Here is a 25,221-nt window from a genome sequence, read left to right as displayed (position 1 = left end):
TATGGGTTCCGCCCACTAGCTCGGTTTCCTTCTATCACTTGATGCAACCGAACTGGGAGGGTGAAGGCTACCATGTCCACGTGGGAAGCTCCAGCACAACTTTACAAACATAAGCCCAACACGCTTGGAGGAGAGTGCTAACGTCTAATTCTGTTATGTTTCATAATATTGCCTAGCACTCTGCTGAGTGATGGAAGGGAGGATAGATCATGCTACCTGACCACAGATGGTTGCAGCAACAAACTCCTGACAATAGGGACAAAGCTCAGACAGCAAACTGACGTACATTCATTACAGACAAAATCCGGCCTTCCACATGCCGTCACACTTCAGTCCTTTTTTATAGACAACGGTGTGTCTTATAGCAGTAAAAGCCACATTATTAAGTCCATTAGAGATATGATACAATCCACACAGTTTGAGTTATGAATGTGTTATGATTTAGGCCTGCAGCAAGCTAACTTCTGATATATCAGCTTCCATTGTTAGCCTCACAGCTTCAACTCTGTTTATAATTTATTTCAGCCATATATATATATATATATATATATATATATATATACATATATATATATATATATATATATATATATATATATATATAGATATATATATGTATGTGTGTGTGTGTGTGTATCTCTCTCTCTCTCTCTCTCTCTCTCTCTATATATATATATATATATATATATATATATATATATATATATATATATATATATATATATATATATATATATATATGGAACCAGAGTTTTTTCCAAGTCATTTTGGGCTGTTTCTTTTGGTCCATCCTTCACGAAAAGTGTGAAGGGCCACATGCACTTTCAACTTATGTCAAAAACTGAAAAAACACGAACATATTTATATAGATTACATATATAACCTTGGTGACATGTGGAAGATGGCCAAGGAGGAAATCAATCTGCAGAATAATGAAGAGTCTGAAATGTCAGAGCTCACCTCTTGGTCAGGTAGCTGGTGAAGTTCTGGCCGAACTCTATGACCCCCCAGTACTCTCCATTACGGATCCTGTCAAAAGCCTCATTATGAGACATATTCACCTGCAGGAGAGAAATTACAACTACTTACTGTACAACAACTGATATAGTGCATTTCAGTTGTAATTTGGCTCCACTTTGCTGCCTCAGTCTGGCATGTGAGTGAGTGGAAGTACAAGGTAGGTGTTTCTAATAAAGCGGCCAGTGAGTAAAAATATGCTCTCATTTATTCACGCGTTTCTGTTATTTCACAGATTGCATTAGTAGCATTTAAATCATGTATCCCGTGTCCAGTTGGCAGTAATCATAACTAGTAATAACAGTAATCAATCGGGCATCAGCTGAGATATGACTAACACAGATCAAGCGCAAAACATTCTCACTTCCTCTTCTGCCTCGTGTTTCTTAGAGTGTCTGAGCCCAGCTGCCAAAAAATGTTCACTTTTGATGACTGCTTGATAGCTGCTGAGCTGTGATGCCGGTTCTTGCCGTTGGCCAGACAGAAGTGAAACTCTTCATAATAGAAGCTTTACTGAGACGAAGGAGAGAGACAACAGCACAGAGAGGAAGTGAGGGAGAGACTCTGCACTGTGTGAAAAAGACAGACATAGCATTTAATTATAGAAATATCTTTTATCTGCCAGGCACAATATTGTGGGACTGTAATTCCACAAGACTGTACACACAAACTACAGGGACAAATATGGACAAAAGGTTGTGTTAATGAGCTACAATGGCCATAATAACAGAAACACTTGAACAAATGAGGGATGCAAATGATATGAATGCAAATGTTTAAAAATCTTCATTTGTAGTTAGTGTTTTCTTTACGGTCAGTTACTGTAACATGACTCAATATTGATATCAAAAGAATCGCAAGGCCACAGTATTGCGATGCTTGGTTGATTGTGATAGATCGTTCCCCGAGTCTGTGCAGGTACCTGGATGATGCTGGTGTTGTCGAGGAAAGAGAGAAGAGAGTGGCTGTAAGCGCTGGAGCTCGTTTCGTTATTGACCACGGCGACCTCAATCCCCTTTGGGTCACCTCCGATACACAAACACATCAGACAGATCTGAATCACAGGCAGGAGAAATTGGAAACACAGGGAACTGGAGCAAGAGAGAGAAGAAAGAGCGAGAGAGAAAGAGCGAGAGAGGGGGAGAGAGAGAGAGAGAGAGAGAGAGAGAGAGAGAGAGAGAGAGAGATCATTCATATCTATTTATGCTTCATATTTATTTATTTATGTTTCACTCTCATCACTCATTAATAAATAGTCCTTTCATTCCTTTTCACTGCATTGCTTCTATAGAGCTGATGACAATAAAGCCATTTGAATCTGAGAGAGAGAGAGAGAGAGAGAGAGAGGGACAGAAAGGAAGAGGGGGAGGGAGAGAGAGAGGGAAAGGAAAACAAGCAGAGGTAAAGAGAGAGGTAGAGAGGGAAAAACAGAGAGACAGAGAAAGGAAGAGTGGAGCGAGAGAGAGAGAGGGACAGCAACAGGGAGAGAGTGAGAGAGAGAGGCAGAGAGAGAGACAGAGAGAGAGAAAGAAGGAGAATAAGAGACAGCGAAAGGATAGTAAGGGAAAGAGAGAGAAAGAGAGAAAGAAAGACAAAGAGAGAGAGAGAGAGAGAGAGAGAGAGGAACAGAGGGAGAGAGAGAGATATACAGAGAAAAGAAGAAGAGATACAGGGAAAACAACAGGGAGAGAGGGAAAGAGAGGAACAGAGAGACAGAGAGAGATACACTGAGAATAAAGGTAGAAAGAGAGTGAGAGAAGGAGAATAAGAGAGAGGGAAAGGAAGAGGGAGACAGAGAAAGAGAGGGAAAGAGAGACAGAGGGGGAGAAAGAGACAGCGAAAGAAAGGAAGATAGGGAGGGAGACAGAGAAAGAGAAAGGAAGAAAAAGGGAGAGAGTGAAACAGAGAGAGAGATACAGAGAAAAGAAGAGGTAGAGAGAGAGAGAGGTAGAATAATGAATCACAATTAATAAATTACCCTGGATTTCTCCTCATCCGCACCATCGTTTTGATCGTCAAAGCAGCAATGTTTCGCCATTTTGGGATGACATGTCGTGCTTTCACCTTCCAGTCCGCTGTATACAAATACATACAAATATCGTTTTTAGCTTGTAATACATGTGAATGTGGTCAGGATGGTCATTTTAACCACTTCACTATTAAAATATCCACATTTTACACTATCCGTATCTGAATATACACTGTACATCCAAAAGTCTGTAGACCTGCTCATCGAGTGCTTGAAATGAAGAGCATTAATAGTGAGTTTGTCCCCCTTTACACTGGTAACAGCCTCTACACTTCTGGGAAGATGTTATACTAGATGTTGAACATTGCTGTGAGGACTTGAGCATTAATGAGGTCAGGTATTGATGTTGGATGGTCAGTTCTGGATCACTCCAAGTCATCCCAAAGGTATTGGATGGAGCTCAACCACTCCAGAGAACACGGTTCCACTACACCACTGGCCAATGCTGGCCCTTTAGACCACTCTTGGCACTGAACATTATGACTTTAGGCTCACGTGAGGCCTCACACTTCATTAGTCAGTGCTCCTCTATGGAGATTATACAAGCTGTGTTGGCCCATCAGCAATAGGTGGCCTTAAAGTAGCTGAATTTGCTCATTACAATGCAATCCTGGATACTTTTAGACATACAGTGACATCAGATGAGGAGATATTTTATACCATTACAAATAAACAACATAAACAGAAGGTTTAAGATCTGTTTACTGCATACATTCAGCACAATAAGTGCCTTATTTGAATACCTGGTTAAGTAAACACATTTGCATATACATGTATATTTATATAACCACATCCATCACTAGAATGTGGTACCTTTCAGTTTAGGAATGTCGGTAGCTCTGGAAAGATTCTTCCCCAGGAGTTCTCTGCTCTCGTCCCTCAGGCTGTCCGGAGATGGGCTGTTAGTGTGGGCTGGACCCTCAGGGCTGTCCTTGGACCCCATTTGGTCAGAGTCCTCACATAGCTGTAGAAAAGCACTCTCCAGGGTCTGCCGCAAGCACACAGACACATATTTAGAATTTGCCCATGTGGTTCCACTTTATAAGCTCCACCTTATACATTGATCAGTCATAACAGTAAAATCATCTCCTTCATTCGGCACTCAGCATCCATTTTATCAGCTTCTCTGACCATATAGGAGCACTTTGTAGTTCTACAATTACAGACTGTAGTCCATCTGTTACTTTGTTACCCTATTTTTCAGTGGTCAGGACTCCCACAGGACCACCACAGAGCAGGTAGCAAGTATTATTTGGGTGGTGGGTCATTCTTAGCACTACAGTAACCCTGATGAGGTGGTGGTGTGTTAGTGTGTGTTGTGCTGGTATGAGTGGATCAGACACAGCAGTGCTGCTGACGTTTTTAAACACTGTGTCCACTCACTGTCCACTCTATTAGACACACCTACCTTGTTGGTCCACCCCGCAGATGTAAAGTCAGAGACAGTAGCTGATCTGCTGCTGCCCAGTATGTGTTGGTCATCCTCTAGTCCTTCATCAGTGGTCACAGGACGCTGCCCACAGGATAATGATGGCTGGATGTTTGCAGCAGCACTGCTGTGCCTGATCCACTCGCACTGGCACAACACATACTAACAGACACCACCATGTCACTGCAATGCTGAGAATGATCCACCGCTCAATACCTGCTCTGTGGGGGTCCTGTGGGGGTCCTGACCACTGAAGAACAGACACAAGTCAGGGTCACAGGAGGTAGAGAGTGGACCATTCACCCAAAAATGTCCAGCCAAGAGCAGATGTGTGGTCAGAAACTGGGCTAGATGATTGCCAACACAAACTGTGCATCAACAGATGGGCTGCAGTCTCCAGCTGAACATCAGCAAGGTGAAGCTACAAGAGAGGGGTTTCTGATAAAGTGGCCAGTGACTGTATCTGTACTTGTGTTCGCGAAACAGGCTGAACTTACCGCTGCGTTGTGCTGCTTCATGACTGCCTCTGGATTGGCTTCAGCTAGCAGTCTCCCATTCCTCATCAACCCAACCTGTGGAGCAGCAGGAGTGGAGGATGTAACACCAACAATAACATATCTTACTCTCACCTCAGTAAAAGCCATAGCTGTATCATGTACACTACTGCGCAAAAGTCAGAGACCACCCTTCAATTGTCAAAACAGCTATTCAGCACAAGTTTTTCAGTTTCAGAAAGATATTTCTGTTTAAATATAAAATAACCTACTTGGACAATCAAAAAGAAAGTTATAGAGAGATAACTGTTCAAAAACTGATTAAAAGCTACAGAGAAAATGGGGCTGCTGTATGTGGCCCCATCAGATAAACAGCACTTAAGGCTTTCATCTTTGAGAGAGAGAAGAAAATCAAGCTGCTTCAGATCTGAAAACATCCACAGGTGTTTCTGTCCATCCTTCCACTGTGAGAAGATGACTCAGAGCTATAGGTCTGAAAGGATGTGTCGCTGTTCAAGAAGAACCTCACTGAGAAAAGGAGACGGACACATCAAACAAAGAAGCTGAACAGTGGACTGACCACCCCAGAGTCCAGACCTCAACATCACTCAATGTGTTTGATTATTCAGAAAATGATCAACCAGCTTCTAAGACTGAACTTTGGAGGTGTGTCTGCAGATTCTTTGAAGAACTGAAAGTGAGTCTCCTGAAATGCATGGAAGCTGGAACAAAGGTGAAGAGTAACACTGTATTTAGCTTTATATTTATATTTAGTCGTTAAAGCGTCTCTTAAATTGTGTTGCTTTTTTGTGACTCTATTTTTTGCACCCTTTGAAAACATAATCTGCCCTTTTAGGTTGTGTGAACATTTCATGACAAATGGATCAACAGAAATAAAATAAAATGACCTGTTACATTCCCGTTTAGAATTAAGGTAAAGTTAAGGATATTAAAGTTAAGATTTTTTTTCCTATGTTAAATTGTTAACAGTTTTTTAGTGTATTTTGGTACCATTCACTCTTAACAACTAATCATCATCCACAAAAAACACCAAGAGCAATTTAATGAGATGGTATACCATACCATTTTTATACACTTCTTCTTCTTCTTCTTCTTTTGGCTGCTCCCTTTAGGGGTCACCCCAGCGGATCATCTGCCTCCATCTATCTTGCCCTATCCACTGCCTCCTCTACTTTTACACCAATCTCCATGTCCACCTTCACTACATCCATAAACCTTCTCTGAGGCCTACCTCTTCTCCTTCTACCCGGCAGCTACATCTCCAACATTCTTTCCCCAATATATCCACTATTCCTCCTCAACACATGTCCAAACCATCTCAACCTGGCCTCTCTGGCTTTATCTCCAAACTGCTCCACCTTCACTGTCCCTCTGATCTGCTCATTTCTAATCTTGTCCATTTTTGTCACTCTTATACACTTACAAGTCAGAATTGTTCACAGTGGTGGTGATAGGAACCAGACGTCCACCTCTTAAAGCTCCCCTCTTAGAAAGATAATACATGAAATATACAGCCTGATGCCTAACATACTGCTTTATGATCCATTTGAGAAAAGGTTTCAGCCTACTGTGCATTTTTTTTAAAAACTTTAATAACGGAGGGATATGTGCAGGACGCTACAAGGCTAAATAGTCCCCAAAGACTTTTCAGATTTGCCAAAGTTTGCCCTAATAAACATTATACAAACGCTCAGAAGACATTGTGTAGGTTCACTGGTGGTTTTGGAGAGTAAATAAAATGTCTATATGTGTGTTGTAGTCATGGCAACCCCTGGTTCCTGTCACCACCACTGTAAAGAAATCTGAACCATTTCACACCAAACCACTCTGACTGACTCTGTTTACATCTCAACAATTAAAAAATGGATTTAATTGACCTTTAACAACTTGAAAAGGTTTGTGTGTGATAATTTCTGAGTTTATGATCATTTGTATGTAAATGTGTTATGTTAATTAGTGGTACAAAGGCTTTTCCAGCTTGTTAGCTACCTTAGCCTTGTAGCTCCAGTGCATTTTCAGTGAACTATTCCTTTAATTAATTCCTTAAATTAATGTGTATCCTCATCTAAGGCTCTGAATTCAATAAAGTACTAATCAAAAAATAAACACGTTGAGAGGCGCAAATATTATATTATACACAATAAATTATATAGCCTTGCATACATTGTTCAGTCACATGGAGATATATTAAAGTCAACTGTAAAACGAATAAAAGGTTATTATACAAAAGGTTATAGATTGTTATATTGTACCACAATATATCAATATACACTGATCAGGCATAACATTATGACCTTCTTTCTACGCTCATTGTCCTATTTATCAGCTCCACTTACTATATACGAAGGTGCACTTTGCAGTTCTACAGTTACAGACTGTAGTCCATCTGTTTCTCTGGTACTTTGTTAGCCCCCTTTTACCCTGTTCTTCAGTGGTCAGGACCCCCATGGACCCTCACAGAGCAGGTAGTATTTGGGTGGTGGATCATTCTCAGCACTGCAATAACACTGATGTGGTGGTGGTGTGTTAGTGTGTGTTGTGCTGGTACCAAGGAGTCTTGACCTCTGAAGAAGTGGGTAGCAAAGTATCAGAGAAACAGACGGACTATGGTCTGTAACTGTAGAACTACAAAGTGCACCTATATAGTAAGCGGAGCTGATAAAATGGACAATAAGTGTAGAAACAAGGTCATAATGTTATGCCTGATCAGTGTATATTATACATAAAATGTCAAAGTATGTCAAAACATAATACGCCATCTGAAAAGCTCCCTGGTTTGAACCCACCACTACCCCTCGACCACTGGGCTCAAAAGACGTCACAGTAACAAAAACAGCCTGTCTAATTCAAAGAGCTAAACAGAGGTTGGAAAATGGTCATATAAAAATGAATAATGACATAAACCACATGAGGGGGAAAAGTTAAGATACAAGAAAAATGTAGAAAATGGTTGTTTTACACACCTGCAGCCTGATCTTTCACCAGCATGATCAGCAACATGAGAGTGTGAGAGATCTCAAAGGTGAGATTATCATAGATAGATCATAAATAAGACCTCTTATTACATTATCACAAGATAAATAACCTTTAGATTTACTTCAGGCACCATAACCACCTGATCAAGACCCCGGTCGAGGAACTTACTCTGGTGTTATGTAATTGGTTTTCCTGCACAAAGTTCACCAAGTGCAAATGGCCTGTAAACGGATTACCGCAGCCTAAGCTCCGCGTGAATGGTAGTAATGGCAGACATCCTGATGCTAGACTAATTAGGAGAAAGGATGGGAAAGGCAGGAGAAGGGGAGGAGGAGTGAAAGCTAACGACCTACCAAAAAGACTGGCACAGGATATTGCACAGTGCGTGCCATTTCCAGTGCAGCGATGTTAACATTTGCATGCACTCATCATCCACTTCATTAGAAAACCCTACTTTGTATGTCCTCTCACTGGCCACTTTATTGGAAAGCCCTGCTTTGTACGTCCACTCACTGGCCACTTTATTGGAAAGCCCTGCTTTGTACGTCCACTCACTGCCCACTTTATTAGAAACATCTACTTTGTACATCCACCCAATGGCCACTTTATAAGCTCAAAAGACTGTATAGCTTCACTACATAGTTATACAGTTACAGACTTTAGGTACAGACTTTGGTCCTGTGGTCAGTTTCTGATTATAGGACCACTGTTGCCCTTATATACAACTGCACAGCAGTTACACTGACACAGTACTTTTGCTGCTAGGTTGAGATAATACTAATATCCATCCAAGAGCAGCTCTGTGGTCACAAAATGACCATCGATGAAGGGATAGAAGATGGCTAACACAAACAGATGAGCTACAATCTCTAACTGTACACCAGTAAGATAACTATACCATCACTGGACACAAAGAAAACAATATTTTGAGGTATTACATACCAATACATGAGTGAATGTACTGTAGACAAGAGGTGACTCACATTTTGCTGCTCAGTGACACAACCTGAAGTTCTTGCTCTACTGTATACCCTTAAAAAAGATTCTTCAAGGGTTATTTAGCTAAGAAAATGGTTCTATATAGAATCATGAACACTCAAATAACTCTGCATGATTAAAGGAGTCTTTGCACAAAAGCGTTCCTCAGACTGATGGAGAATGTGCTGTAGACTTGACATCATAACAATAGAAGAACCTTTTTGGTGTTATGCAGAACCCGTTTCCAGCAACGCATTCTCCACCAATCTGAAGAGCAGCTTTCGTAATCATGCAAAGGCCTCTTTGAGTGTTAATGGTTCTATATAGATCATTTTTCTTTATTAAATAACCTTTAAAGAACCAGCTTTTTTAAGAGTGCAGAGAAACTGTGTGTGCTGCTACATTTACACCAATACTGGTAGATTCTGGATGATATTTTAGCCAACTGATATATCAGTCAGGCCTCTGTTATGCTTCTAACAATCTTCTTTTGTGCCTTCGGCGAACGGGGCCAAGGTCCTGCACTCAGTACTGTTTATGTTGAGTTCAGCCTGCCGCACATCAAAGCTACTCAAACCACACGGCTCACATACAATCTGCCATTCACTAGTAGAACGATCAGAAGAGCCTTTTGTTTCTCTCTCAGAATGGACATCCACAATTAGACCTCAATGATAAAGCCACTGTTGATTCAACACCACAGGCCATTTTACCACATAAGGCATGGTGAAGGGATGAGGCGCTCTGTCCAACAAAGCATCACATCCAAAGAGGGCTCATATTGCTGTGGTGAATTACTATGTTTGCCCTGAACATACAGTGGGAAAGTTTTGCGTCTGGCACTTCTGACACTTTATGACATATTTCTATCTATAAATGGACAGACATGAAAATCAAGACCTTTTTAGCTAAAAGAACACAGATAAGCTCTCCAGATGGACATTAAGCCCCAGCCTTGAATCTGCTACCACGTAACTGTGCTATTCATCGAGATTCTCCATTGAAAATGCTCCACAGGCCATGATGTTGTATTTTTGTCCGTTTTTCTAGATAAAAGTGTGTCATACAGTGTCAGAAATCGCTTATGCAAGTCTATTAAAGATACTGAACAACTCGACACGGTTTGAGGCACATGTGTGGTGATATAGGCATACAGTTAGCACCATGCAACAGAAGCAAACTTCAAACACCCAACATGTTCTACGTAGTCTACTAACGGGTCTCTGAGACATTTAGCTTTTAACAGCTGTATTTATAAGTACTTTAGAATCCTTAGGATGTATTAGTGTTCCTGCTGCTCCAACACGAGCAAGCATTTCATGAGTTTGATCCAGACAAAATTCAGGCTTCCAGATGGCCACTACTACTGTGTCTCGCATTCAGCAAAGGAGCCGGACTTCATCTCTCAGAGTGCTAGGGGAGACCACGTGATCGATCACGTGCTATCTGACTCCATCATAGGAGAAGACTCCAACCCCCAGGATTCTCAGACTGATCACGTGGTTTCCCCTCACACCTATAAGCGATCTCAGTCGCCTGATTATTGAACTCTTACACCTGAGTCTAATCTCCTACTGGGATATTTAAGCAGGGACTCAGGTTAAGAACTTTGCGAGCTATTGTTTAGGCAATCACTGAGCGCTCTCTTTTACCTACTGTTCCGTGTATTCTGTGTTTCGACCGTTGGATGAGTTTACCCGTTTCTGATTTGCGTTTTGTCCCTTTGGTACTGTTGCCTTTTTGGATTGCTGGACTGGACATTTCACTGTGAACTGTGTTTTCGCCTTTTGACCATGTGGATCATTAAAACCACCTCATCTTACCCATGAGCGTCTGCGATTCTGTCCTGTCTTTCCCGTTTGTGAGACTTGAGTGTCGCTGCCCTGAAGTGTTTGAGTCCAACATGAGATTTGAGCGTTAATGATCCCGTGTGTCTCTTACCGTGTTGGCTTGTCTGGCCTCCTCAATGTAATGTGTAGTGATGATGACGGACACCTGTCCACCTCTAACGATCTCCACCAGGTGCTGCCATATTCTACACAAACAAGACGGACTTTGTCACAATTTAGCATACAACAGGTAAAGGACAGGAGAAGATGACATCTTTTGCCCTTTTTAATACTAACTGCTGCTAGCTCATTTCTGCTACCCCTATGGAATTCTAGGGGTTAGTCCTCAGATAATGGGGGTTTCACATGGCATTTGTTTGGCTGTTCTAGATAAATATGTATTATTTTTACAGTGATTCTTACAGAAGCTGTTTTCCGTTCCTAACAACTAACCGGAGCCTGGTTTGTGATGTATCTAGAACTTCCAGAAGGCCTAGAGTGACCTTTTTTCTAATGAAACTAGTCCCACTGTAAATGGTTTGATTACTCTGTCACTTCCTAATTATGTTAGGGGTTAATCTGACATGTAAGGCCTTCATTTCAGCTCCTGAAGTCCTAACCAACAGAAGACCTCGCTTGGCTAATTCTACCAAGACAAAAAAAAATCTGAATGGACAAATTTCCATTAGGGTGTTTTGAGATTGTAACCATTTTGTTCATAACCAAAGCTTAACAGTGGAAGAAGAGTATTACTACAGCACTAGAGTTTAAATACAACAATCCCATTAACAGGAATTAAAAAAAAGAAAGAAAAAACAAATCTTGCACAATTCTCTTCTGGCATGAGGAAGTCTGGGTCCTGATTTGCTAGAGAGGGATTGAAATAAGCAATGGCCAAGTCTGAGCCTGGATAAAATGAACACACAGACTGGTCAACTTTGAGATGCTGGTGAGGGAGCTTGTGTTTTTTTTTGAGTGTGTTGAGCATGTGGATGTTGGGGAGGTGAAAACACAGAGATTGCATAGTGCAGTGGGCCAATGATGCAAATCAGTGCATGTGTGTGTTTGGGTAGCTGCAACTTGCATTCCAGATTTATTATGGAAAGAAAAACCTACAAAGTCACTGTGTGGGAGGGCAGGGAGTAAGGGGGTGTTTGTGGGGAGAGACAGCAATGCATGGTTCACAAGCAACAAACAGATAGAGAGAGCGAGAGAGAGAGAGAGTGGTTGCCATTTTGATGGTGCTGTGGTCAATGAGTGGTCCGGAGGCTCACCATTCAATGGTCTTGGACAACAGGACTCAATTTAACAGTGCTCTGCAGTTTTATTTTAGTTCTACACACCAAAGTATTTACACTCGCGAGGAAAGAAAATAAAAAAAAAATAAATAAAAGAACAACACAGCTATAACCAAATGATCCCACTGATTCCGCAATCAGCATCCGGCAGCCATTTGTCACCTACAGAACTAGAAACAATTCTGTGACATAGGGTCTGAGGCTGCAAAGCCACACAGACCTTTCTTAAAACTTCCTTCTCTCTCTCTCTATTCTCCATTGTCCCCCTTCCCTTTTAACCTGGTAGCCCCTCCCACCTTAATTCTGGGTTGTACCATTAGCCAGTCTGGGGTGACAATGGAACAAACAATCCACACATTAAATTGCTTACAGAAATAAAATGGCCATTTCTTTCCTACATACACATGCATGTTTTACTGTTAAGCTAGCTGTATTTAACCTTACATTTTTCTCTTTTACAGGTACCAACGACCTGGCTCCCACCTCGCCTGGATCCCCCTGGACTTCAGGTAAGTAGAAGTTTAAATGAATGGTATTAAGTGTCTATCATATTAAAAGTGACCACAGTATTTATTGCAGTCTTGGTGATATGTTGGGGTAACCTGACATCATCACAGAGAAAGTAAGACAGACAGATGGACTGATGGACAGATGAAAGCATGAAAAACGAGCGCATACTTGGCCCGCAGAACGGGGTCCACTCCCACTGTGGGCTCATCAAGGATGAGGAGCTGAGGATTCTGAAGAAGAGCAGCACCAAGAGAGACACGACGGCGCTGACCTCCACTGCAAACAAACAATTACAAAAAAAAAAAAAAAAAAAGACAAATCAACAATCAAATCAACAAATAACCAACCAGACAAAACATCACTCAATTAATGAAGAAAAAAAGCTCATTATTGGCAAATTATCAACCCAAAATAATCAATTATAAACCAAACTATGACCAATAACAATTATCAAGCAATTACCTACCAAAAAAATACTGGTCAACAAAACAAAATAATGGCCAATTGTCAGCCAATCTATGAACAAAAAAACAACCAATTATCAACAAAAGACAAAAAAACAACCACTTATCAACCAAAATATAACCAAACAACAACTAAGTAATAACAAAAAAACAACTAATTATCAACCAGACACAAAAACAACTAATTATCAAGCAGTTATCAACCAAAAGTAACCAATCATCAAACAAACACAAGAACAGTCATTCAACTTTCAGCTTTTTGGGGCAACGGCGTCTGTTTGAAGTCTGTCGGGGGAAAAAGAAAAAGAAACCTGACAGATGAGGTGACCACATCAGTTCATACCAAACATACCACTCAAAAAGTCAGCTGAGCTTCAAACAGACACAGCCAGACCAGAGAATAAGGACAGAATGTGAAATGGGGGAAACATGGAAACATGGTGGTGTAGTGTAACAATCAGATCACTCTGCCCACAGCCTAAACAATGACAACAGAATATTGTCCACTGTAGCTCAGGATTTCCCAGACACCATACACACTCTTACTGAATTCCCTCTGCCTCCACACTGATTCATTTTATAACGTATGACTGTAAAATAAGGAACAGAAATGTTGAGAAACTAAACTATAAATAATAAAACAGAGCTGGTTCCCGTTGGTCTGCAGCTCAACTTTCACTTCAGCTTTTTAAAAAAAAACCACACCTGCACAGTGTGACAGACAAAACAGACCAAACACACAAACATGAACAACAGGTACTTCTGTCATCACGGCTGATATTTCTGGCCTGTGAAGTCAAGAATGATGTTAAAAAACACTGACAGATAAACTTTGTCTCAAGTTTAGTCATGTGAGAAAGGGATCAGCTGTGAAGTTTCCACAAACAGTGCACTCTTACAAAAGAAATCCATGCTTCAAGAGATCCATGGACCACGAACACCCAAGGAACCTCATGCATGTCTGCATCACGAAAGGGTTCTCAAAACTGATGGAAAACGCACATGAATGTGCTACAGATAGTTCTACATAAAACCTTCTTAAAGGGGTTCTATATGGCACCCAAAAGGATTCTTAAATTGTTACAAGCTCGACACCCTAACAACAGAAGAACACTTTTGGGTGCTATATACAACCATTGTCAAAAAGGTTCTATTTAGATCTGTCTCCATCAATCTGAAGAACCCTTTCACCATGCAAAGAACACTTTGATCATGCCAAGCATTCCTTGAATGTTAATGGTTCTATGTATAACCATTTTCTTTACTAAGGAACCCTTGAAGAACCATGATTGTTACGTGTGTACCCTTCAAGTCCAAGGTGAGGCTTACTCTGCCCTCAAAACGGTCAATGTCAGAGGGCTAGCCCTGCGCTAATTCGATTAAACGCCACAGTTAATGGCTCAGTTCCAAACCCGGTTTAATCAGCTACTACTGACTTTCAGCTGCACTTCATGCAAGCACTGGATCTAAACTCTGAAGTACGTTAGCTCACCAGTAGGCCTGTCACGATAACAAAATTTTCAGAACGATATATTGTCCCAGAAATTATTGCGATAAACGATAATATTGTCATTTTAAAGTGCCATTATATAATTTTTTCTTGCTTCTGGGCTCCCCAAAGGAGCTTTAAGACAATGTGCCACAATAAAAATATAGTAGCATAATAATACAATTACACCACTTTAACGTGAAATGAACTTTTTTATTATTAAGAACAGACATTTGGCTTCCAATATGAAAATATTTTAATATCCCAAATAAATAAAACAAATAAAATACAACCACACTTGGGCTCTGTGGATTCTGAGAAAATTGCACAAAATATTAAACAGACCTTTATAACAAAATAAACTCTTTAACAAAAAGTGCAAAAGAATGGCATTGCAACATTAAGTAACAACATAAATATTAAAGTAACATTTACATTAATTCAACTTTTTTAAACTCTGAACATAACACAAAGGTACTTGGAGTCTCTCTTATCTGACCATATATGTATATGCTATAAATCACAGTGATACGAATCACAAATTCACAAAAAGTTTATAAATGTTTGTTTTTCGACCGGATTTAACGGCAGCATCTCTTTGGCTATATAGCCAGTTACACTATCTGTGAGTGTGCGCCATTTTGCGCTATCGCGTTTGTATTTACACTGCCGAGCAAAGGCATCCGTAATAGCCACCTGACGGGAAGACCCCTCTCCAGCTCGGGAAGACCCCTCTCCAGCTGAAGTTTTTGTTTTCAGCTCGGAAAACTGGGCTGGATGGTTGTGCTTTAAATGTGACCTCAGGTTAGTTGTATTTCCAGCTTTCGTTGACACCGTTTTGAAACAAAGTCGACATACCGGCTCGTTCACAGTGATGGGTTCTCCACGCTCATTTGGCTTAAAGCCAAAATACTCCCACACCGGAGCTGTGGAATGTGGCTTTGAAACAAAGTCCATCTGGACTGGACGACTCTAAACGTTCTTGCTGGAGCTGTTTAGTTTCAAGAAAGCCCCATTAGCCTCGAATACGTTCGCGAGCTAACACATCTCCACCTGTGTGTGGAGGCACTGTTTTTGACGCATGCGCTCTCCGTGTACTGCACTCATTTCCTAACTGGTAGATGTTGCTCTCCAAATTAGTGTTGGGGGGGGGGGGGGGGGGGGGGAGTGCGAGAGAGCAGCACTGCGTGACTTTCTGAAATCTAACGAAATGTATTTCTTAGTCTAATGATGGTTTTCAGCGGAAAAGCTCTAAGAATAGAGCAGTACATGGCTGGGGCTTAATCTGCATCTGGGCAACACGCACACAGCCATATAACTAACAAATCAGTAGTTGCATAAAAACTGTAACCATCTCCAAGCCTGAATTAGCATCCAGTGCAAAACTTTCGAAGCAAACCTCAGACCAGTGTTGCCAACTACTTTCAATGGAACGGAGCTCAAGCTTTCTGAAAAAGTCACTAAATGTCACCAAAAGATGTCATAATTAGCATATATGTGAAGTCACTGCATCATATTTTCATTCTGCCTGGTGTTACATGGTGTTTTAAATGTATATATTTACTGAGAAATAGCTGTTTAGTTTCACAGACATTGCATCAGTGCTACCTTAATGTACAGAGAAGTGAGTATACAATAAAAATCCACCATACGGTTCATTTAAAGACGACGGCTGTGCTGTGATTTCAGCTATATTTCCATGTGAAATGACTGCTCAGAGAGAAAATTAGGAGAGACAGAATATCATTCTCACACAGTGTACAGCCTCCATCTGACTCGCATTGAAGTGGCATTTCACAGCCTATATATATATATATATAGGTGCATAGACTTGTGTCCTCACGCTTGGCAAGCAGAGGCTCCCTGAATGAAACATGGGACAGAGAAAAGAGGTTGACATTGGGCAGGTTGCCAGATTGGACTGTGCTCGTTATGTCACTTGGCAATGATCCTGTTGGACCCAGAGGACAAACAATCAGTTATGACAGCCCTCTTGCTCTGTACTGTACCATCTTTCTCTCTTTCTCTTCCTTCCCTTGGCCTCTATTTCCATCTCTCTCTGTCTATTGGTCAGTCCATGCTAGCAGCTGACTTGCTGACAGTGTTTCCCCACCATACAAATGGGAGGGCAGTAATCCTGATCATTTGCACACTGAACCTCGACAAACTGAACTGAACTGTCCAAAAGCGGCGATGTGGTGCGTACCTGAGGTTTCTGACCAGGCTGTTCTTCTGCGGCAGGTCCAGGAAGTTGATGAGGAAGTTCATCCTGTCCTCTGTCTCTTTGGACGAGAGGCCGTGGATGCGTCCATAGAACCAAAGCGTGTTGCTGATAGTGAACTCACTATACAGAGCAATGTCCTGCAGAAGGAGAGGAATTATGGTTATAATGCACAACATACATACACACATATGCGCACTTCTGTTTTTAGGGACATGGGGGAAATATGAAAGTATCCATATGTAATAATAATATGTTCCATGTATTGTACACACATAAGCATAACCTGTATGTAATAATATTATGCTCTATATGTACTGTATATATGGAAGTATCTATATAATAACATGTATATATGTAAGTATCTGTATAATAATATATCCCAAATATATTGTGTACATCTAAATATGTGCATGTATGAACAATACGTCTTATATGTATTGTGCATATCACTGTTGTCGGAACAAAACCTATGTATCTCCGTTTTTGTTGATTTTCAGTTTTTGACCTCATTTAAAAGTACCTATTGTCCTTTATAAGCTATGTAAATTTCATGATAAAGGGACCAAAGCAAACGGCTCAAAATAACTTCGAAAAAATTCTGGTTCCATTGACATACATTAAAAGTAAAGTAGATTTTTTCCTTCTCCTGTAAAGTTACCATTTTGGAGATATGATGATTTGTTCCGACAACAGCGATATGCAAGTATCTTTTTGTAATAATAGTACAGCCCATATGTATGGAGTAATGTCCTACATGTGACAATATTAATTATATACCCCATATGTGTTGTGTTAGTACAAATATGGAGTTATAATTTGCCCCATACTCCCATATGTATTATGTAAGCCTTCATTTCTATCAGTCCAGTCATCGTGAAATGTAAGTGGCAGCTGGCATTCTCAAATCATGTAAGCAAAAAAAAATTTGGAGAGGTTTTGTACTGACACCAAAGATAAGATAAGGCTTTATTGTCATACTTATCTTTGGTGTCAGTACAAAACCTCTCCAAATTTTTTTTTCTTACATGATTTGAGAATGCCAGCTGCCACTTACATTTCACGATGACTGGTCTGATAGAAATGATCCAAAAAAATCTCAATACAATGTCCTGTAAAGTTACTATCTCGGAAATACAAGGTATTTGGGATATGTAAGAAAAACTGTCCCTAACTCAGTTTAACTCAGTTAGACTCAGTTTTAAGAGCGTCACCTGTGGCATGTATCCAACCATCCTTCCTGGCACCTCATGTCCAGGGAATGCTGGTGGTTTCCCCAGAACACTGATGTGCCCTCTTGAAATCTTCAGAGTTCCCACAATGCACTTCAGCAACGTCGTCTTCCCACAACCACTGGGGCCAAGCAGCCCATAACTGTTGATAAACAAACATAAAAACAAATGTTTCTTTTTTCTACAATTTGATCAGAGACCCCTCAAGGTACAGTATACTTGTATCTTATCTATTGATGCAATTTGTATTAGCCTTTGCCTGGACCTTCATCAGTGGTCAGTTATATCTAGATATTCTTGATGAAGGTCCATTTTCAACCTAGCAGTGACCACAGCAACACACACTCATACACTCGTACCAGCACCGCACATGCTGCTATGTCAGTGTCACTGCTGTGCTGAGAATGGAACACCACCCACATAATATCTGGACAACAGCGATCCAGAAACTGACCACTGATTAACTAACTGTGATGAAGTGAACTGTGATTCTGTGTGAGTCTGTATGTGTACACCTACATAGTGGGGCTGTAGTTAGGCAGAGCTCATAAAAGGGCAGTGAGTGGACACACCTCCTCTTCCAGTTTATGTAATGACTTCACATTTATGGCATTTGGCAGACACTCTTATCCAGAGTGACTTACAATTTGATCAGTTTTTTTACACAGGTAGGCCAAGGTGGTGTTGGGAGTCTTGCCCAAGAACCCTTATTGGTATAGTGTAGAGTGCTGCCCTAGTGGGGGATTGAACCCCAGTCTACAGCGTAGAAGGCAGAGGTGTTAACCACTACACTAACCAACCACTTCTAACTGATCGCTCATTGAAAGCAGACAAATTCAGTAAAAAGTCCAGAACTATATTTTGTATGCGTTCTTATTGTGCTTCTGTCCCAAAAAAAAACAGTCATTTTTACATGATCATTTTATGTCTTTATGTTTTTTGTCACTGTGCTTTTAAAACTGACCAGGGCTGGCCAGCAGGCCCAATAACCTAAGAATAGCTCCATTAGTTTGCACTGAAGTCCCTGTAGTTACTGAGTAATAAGCCTTAGTATGAAAAAACTGGACCGTTAAGGGGTTAAAACGGTCAAAACTGAAGATCAAATGTAAATTTACAGCTCAATTGACGAAGATAACATTCACAGCGCTGTGTCCCCTATCAGAGCAGCTGAAGTGTCTTTGACAGCTCTATAAACCACTGATAGCAGATGAATGATAGCTGTACTGAGTGACACAAAGAACAGCACAAACATCAGTGATCTGATTCGATGGCACAAATATCCCAATCACCGCCATGGAACAGGAACCACCGCCAACTGCAATCTCGTATTGCACCTTATCTCAGGACTGTGATTATCTCTGAATGATGCTGCAAATACCAGCCAAAAGTTCAGGGGCACTAACTAATAAAAGATTTTTTTTAAAGTGTCAACATTTTATTGTATCAGTGAACCATATAAATGATACCAAAGCACATATGGGTGATCTAAATAATGTTAAACTGGAAACCTTGGGAGCTGCCGAGAGGGCCCCGTTTCTGTGTGTTCCTCCAGGTTGGTGCAGCAGTCCAAACCTGGCATTGTGGACGCCGCCCGAGTTCCTGATCCCAATGACGCACGCATATTCCTGCTGCATTTCCACGCCTCTGGACCCGCTGCCAGTCACCAGTTTCCGTGCCTCCGGACCCATCGCCAGTCGTCATGCCTCCGGACCCACCGCCAGTCACGGCCCCTTTGTTCCCGCTGTTTTGCCTGCTCCTTTGTTTTTCCTCTATTTTGCTCTATTCCTGGTTTGGCTTTGTTCCCTGCTGTTGTGTCTGTGCCCATGCCAGTTCCTGTTGTGGTTCCTGTTCCTGTCTCTGCTTCTGTTTCTGTGTCCGGTGTCTGTATGTGTGTCAGTTCCTGTGCCTCTGTCTGTTCTGGTCCCTGTTCCGTTGTCTTTTGCCTGGTCTGTGTTGCATTCTTGTTTTCCTCGTCCCGTTGTGTCTCCAGTTGTCCCTCATTCAGCGTCGTTTTCTGTGGTGCCTCCTTGTCCTCCCTCCCGGCCCTTGTCTGCTCCTGGGTCTTGTGCTGTCTCTCTTGTTTCTGCTCCAGTTTCTGTGCCTGAGCCCTCCGCTCCTGTTGTCTGTTCTTCGTCCTTCTGCCTTGTCTCCTGTCTCATGCTCTGTTTTGCCTGCCCTGTTTCCTGTGCCTGCTCCGTCTTCTGTTCCTCGTGTCGAGTGTCCTGTCCCTGTCTAGTTCTGTCTCTAGTTTTGGTTTTGTTGGCACGCTTTGGTGCTGCCTTTGGGGGGATACTGTCACGATTGGCCCCTCCCAGTCCCCTATGTGCTCTTGTTTTCCTTTACTAATGCATTTATTACACAATGACATCATGTAATTTAAAGGCATGGTGCACAAACAAAGAAGGAAAAACTTTAAATTAGGCTTTTCACAGTGCTGAGACATGAGTGGCCGCATTAGCTCTGAATGTGGGTCAGAGTGCTGAGTGCTGACTCAGGAAAGAATGCAGCAGGGGGAGAAAAGCGTGAGCTGTCTCACAGTGAGGTTCAGGTGTGTTGCTGTGGGTGAGGTCAGGTGGGTTTGTGGCTTTTTGCTCATAGGCAGAGATGACGTGCGGAGTTTGTGTGACCACTGCAAATGTTCCTAAGATGCCTGAAGACAGAGGAGAACGTGTGTGTATGTGTCTATGCATAAACTCACATCTGGCCCTGTGGGACAGTCAGGTTGAGGCTGCTGAGCACTTTCAGCTTCCCGTACGAGCGACACACATCCCTGCACTGAATAGCAGCACTGCAGCTTCCAGCAGAGAGAGGAGCCTCCAAATCAGCATTCATCATCTACAGAGAAGTAGGGAGACAGAGAGAGAGAGAGATGAATGGAAAAAGAAATTCAGAGACAATTAGATCCCTAGTATCTCACTGGCCATTTTATTGGAAACACCTACCTTACAGACCACTTTATTGGTGTACAATTACAGACCATAGCTCATTTATTGCTTCTCAATTTATTAGTCGTTATTAGGAAGGGACCACTGCAGGACAACCTGACACTATTATTTGGGCAGATTGATTCATTCTCATTAAAACAGAATCAGTGACCTGGTGTGTGTGGTGCTGGAGTGGCTTTGTGGTCAGAAACTCATCATAGATGAAGAGCTAGAGGAAGAACAACATAAAAACACAAAGTGAGCATCAACAGATGAGCTACAGCCTCAGTAACTGTACACCAGCAAGATGGAGCTGCAAGAGGGGGGATTTCTGATAAAATGGCCAGTGAGTGGATATACAAGGTAGGTGTTTCTAATAAAGTGGCCAGTTAGTGGAAGCACAAGGTAGGTGTTTCTAATAAAGTGGCCAGTAAGTGGAAGGACAAAGTATGTGTTTCTAATAAAGTGGCCAGTAAGTGGAAGTACAAGGTAGGTGTTTCTAATAAAGTGGCCAGTGAGTGGAAGCACAAGGTAGGTGTTTCTAATAAAGTGGCCAGTGAGTGGAAGCACAAGGTAGGTGTTTCTAATAAAGTGGCCAGTAAGTGGAAGTACAAGGTAGGTGTTTCTAATAAAGTGGCCAGTGAGTGGAAGCACAAGGTAGGTGTTTCTAATAAAGTGGCCAGTTAACGGAAGCACAAGGTAGGTGTTTCTAATAAAGTGGCCAGTGAATGGAAGCACAAGGTAGGTGTTTCTAATAAAGTGGCCAGTAAGTGGAAGTGCGAGGTAGGTGTTTCTAATAAAGTGGCCAGTTAACGGAAGTACAAGGTAGGTGTTTCTAATAAAATGGCCAGTTAATGGAAGTACAAGGTAGGTGTTTCTAATAAAGTGGCAATTTAATGGAAATAAAAGGAAGGTGTTTCTAATAAAGTGTTTTTATGGTTAGTAAAACAGACACTGAAAGGTTATCTTCCTCATAAACATGTGCAGGGACATCACTGCAGTCTCATTCAGCTGTGTTCTGATTGGTTAGATTCACTGACAGGCATGTCCGCCATGTAGAGGCCAGAGAGAGTCGCGTGGGCAGCGTGTGTGATGCAGTAACTGGGTCACTGGAGTCATAATCTGTAATCTGTGGCTTCACTCACTGCCTTTGTCTCACTCACACTATTCTTATTCTTAATCCCACAACTTTCATTCCCAGCAGTGAGATTAAAAGGGCCTTGCCATTTATGAGAACTGGGCTTTTTGAGTAGTGGAGAATTCCCTGAGAATTCCCTGTCGTAAAGTTTTGGATGCCATATATTAAATTATTATTATATAAATACCACACTGTTGAAGGGGAATGCCAGCAATTTTTCAAAATTTCGACATTGATGAATGGTTTAGATGTAAACAGAGTCATTCTGAGTGGTTTGGTGTGAAATGCTGTGTTCTAGAGAAACTTCCAGAGTCAGAATTGTTCACAGTGGTGGTGATAGGAACCAGACGTCAGAAGAGTTTAAGAGATATGACTTTGGCCTCAAATGTATTTTTATGGAAAACAGTCCCCTAAGAACCACAATCGGGGCTGTCAAATGAATTGTGATGCAAGAAAAACTGATCTTTCAAACTTTCTGCATAATTCTGTCGTCGTCATATAAACAAAGTGATTCAGAGTGGTTTGGTGTGAAATGGCTCAGATGTCTTTTCAGTGGTGGTGATAGGAACCAGGGGTCACCATGACTACAGCACAAATATAGCTATTTTATTTACTGTCCAAAACCACCAGTGAACCCACACGCGTCTTCTGAGCTTTTACATATGAAATGCCGATGATGGTAAAATCCTGTTGAATCTGATGAATAAGTTTTCTTTGGAGACTATTTTGCCTTAGAACACCCTGCATGTACCCCTCCACCATGAATTGACTTGAAAAATACAGTTTAGGCCAAAACTTTACATTAAAACTATGGTAAAACAGTGTCTCAGACATCAGGCAGTGCATTCATACCCATTTCAAGTAATAACTGTCTGAATGGAGATTTTAGAGGTGGACGCCTGGTTCCCATCTCTTGCATTTCACACCAAACCACCCCTTGACTATTTACATCTCAACCATTTAGTTATGCAGTAATACTGAAAAAAAGGTGGAATTCCCCTTTAATTGTGTGCAGTTCATCTCGACTGATGAGATCTGTTGGATTTTTTCATTTAAAAAGCAGTGATTTCTGACAGAAAGTGGATTTCCCTTTCAATAACTTACAGCATGTATAGTATGGTGAACCTTCTTATGCTATTTGGGGAAAAAGCTCGTTTAAGTGAACCATCACATGGTAAATCTGGCCCATCCTCAGCGTATGACATTACAAAGGCTGCGTGAACGAAGACGAGCTGAACACACTCGACCTCAGCTGCCTGTTCTACTGCATGGCTGTGCTGCCTATAGCTGCACTAATGCCGACAAACCATGTGAAGAATCAGCTGACTGATATCGTTGGAAGCGGCAGTGGCTGAACTGGTTCGGGCTGCAGCCGCAGGATGGAGTGACACAATCACTTCTCCTTCACTTCCACCTCACACGGCCATACAGAGCAAATCAACTGCAGAACACTTGATTTACGGACTTATTTCTCTACAGTGGCGGTGAATGGAACCAGGCGTCGTGACATCTACAACACATTTCATGCACCATCCACAACCACCAGTGGGCCTACATATGCATATATGAATTTAAATATGCAAGGCCGATGGTATAATATATGCATATTTTAAATAATTAACTTTCTTTGGGCACTAGTCGGCCTAACAAAGGCCTGAATGTAACCCTCTACCATAGACGCTTTTAAACAGCACATCTTGCACCAAAATTATCATAGAAAAGTGCCTCCGGCATCAGGCAGCGCATTCATGACCATTTCATGTAGCAGCTTTCTGTGAGCGAGCTTTCAGAGGTGGACGTCTGGTTCCTATCACCACCACTGTGCACAGACCTGACTCAGGAGGTTTCTCTAGAACAGAACAGAACATTTCACACCAAACCGCCCTGAATGACTCTGTTTATGGCATAATAACGTAATTATGCAGGGATTTTAAAATACTGGTCCTACGCATAAGAGCAACATTGCACTAGTCGCTGTTAAGAGTGGCTCTGCCAAAGATTTAGACCTTGAGGCTGCCTAGACACGCAAGCAAACCAACAAACCTGTGTTTACTTGTATGAGGGCTACAAATAACAATAACAATAACAGACAAATAAATAAAGGCCTACTGTTGCTGCATTCTCCATGTATCCGTGCTGCACATTTAGACGAGTAAACTTACAGCCTTATTGGAGATTTGCATATTTTGCTGGTACACTGTAAATAAATAAATAAAGCAGAACTACTGCTTTGCTGTTGAACGTGTATCAGTGATGCACAACTAAATAGGAAAATGAATGAAGCAAATTGCTGATGTATCATCTGAACCAATCAATCAATCAATCAATCAATCAATCACTGTTTTTACCTGTGTGTATTACTCCTGCAGTGCAGGCCAGTGCAGCTGGCTGTCCTCTCTGTGCTGTTGCTGTGCTGATCTCTGTTGTGTTTAGCTGCCGGTTCTCTCTGCGGTGACCGGAGCTGAGAGCTGCTGCTGCTGCTGCTGCTGCTAACGCAGAACCAGCGCTCCACACTGATGCTAACGACACGCAGCAAACAAATACAGACCCAAACGGAGCCGAGCTTACCTGCCGAATAAAGGCCTCTTTCTGTAAAATTACAAATATATGGAGTTTAAAACCCTCCCAGGTCGCTCTCCGGAGCAGAGCAGGTGGCTGCGCTGACACGACCCGGCCGGGAGAGCCGAGCTGCACCGCCGCAGCGCAGTTTAATTCACGCCCGTATTCCGACAACCCCCGCCCACCTGCGCTGTGATTGGCTAGAAATCCGCACTCGCAAGCAATGAGGAAAAATGCATTAAAAGTATAATTTTCATACAAGAACTTAAACGTTATGAAGGTAGACGGATGGAAATGAAGTAAAATTTACAAAATTCTAAATATCTACATTTTATGGGAGCATAAAATATGAAATAATCGTATTCTGCGTTTACGTCACATATACTTTTTTGGCTACATTGCACTAAAATCATATTCACATTCCCGTCTTGCATATCTGTTATAAGACTACGGGGAAACACAAAAGTATAGTACATTTTGATAAAAGAAAAATATTTGAAGCGATTTGAAAACTGATTACACATTTTTCAATTATCATCAAGACAAATTACAAAGCAGCATTTATCAGTTTGAATCACTGTCCATTCTTGAGCACGCTATTCTGAAACGTGAA

At 41.5% G+C, this 25,221-nt stretch overlaps 1 protein-coding gene across 2 annotated transcripts in view; it reads right to left on the bottom strand.

Annotated features, from left to right (window-relative positions):
* Window positions 1-24,738, bottom strand: part of abch1 (ATP-binding cassette, sub-family H, member 1) — a 37,234-nt gene extending 12,496 nt beyond the window's left edge. For both annotated transcript variants that reach the window (XM_017704968.2, XM_017704969.2), the window contains exons 1-11: window positions 24,398-24,738; window positions 20,686-20,822; window positions 17,970-18,129; window positions 16,741-16,895; window positions 12,750-12,857; window positions 10,886-10,979; window positions 4,973-5,047; window positions 3,860-4,034; window positions 2,996-3,092; window positions 1,940-2,108; window positions 961-1,061 (exon numbers count right to left, since the gene is read on the bottom strand). In XM_017704968.2, coding sequence (XP_017560457.1) covers window positions 961-1,061; window positions 1,940-2,108; window positions 2,996-3,092; window positions 3,860-4,034; window positions 4,973-5,047; window positions 10,886-10,979; window positions 12,750-12,857; window positions 16,741-16,895; window positions 17,970-18,129; window positions 20,686-20,822 — 1,271 coding nt within the window. In that variant the 5' untranslated portion in view covers window positions 24,398-24,738. The remainder of the gene's footprint in view (window positions 1-960; window positions 1,062-1,939; window positions 2,109-2,995; window positions 3,093-3,859; window positions 4,035-4,972; window positions 5,048-10,885; window positions 10,980-12,749; window positions 12,858-16,740; window positions 16,896-17,969; window positions 18,130-20,685; window positions 20,823-24,397) is intronic.
* Between the last annotated feature and the right edge of the window lie 483 nt (window positions 24,739-25,221).

The sequence above is a fragment of the Pygocentrus nattereri genome, chromosome 10 (genome assembly GCF_015220715.1).
Source record: "Pygocentrus nattereri isolate fPygNat1 chromosome 10, fPygNat1.pri, whole genome shotgun sequence".
Lineage (NCBI taxonomy): Eukaryota > Metazoa > Chordata > Actinopteri > Characiformes > Serrasalmidae > Pygocentrus > Pygocentrus nattereri.
This window is presented reverse-complemented; position numbering and strand designations above follow the sequence as displayed.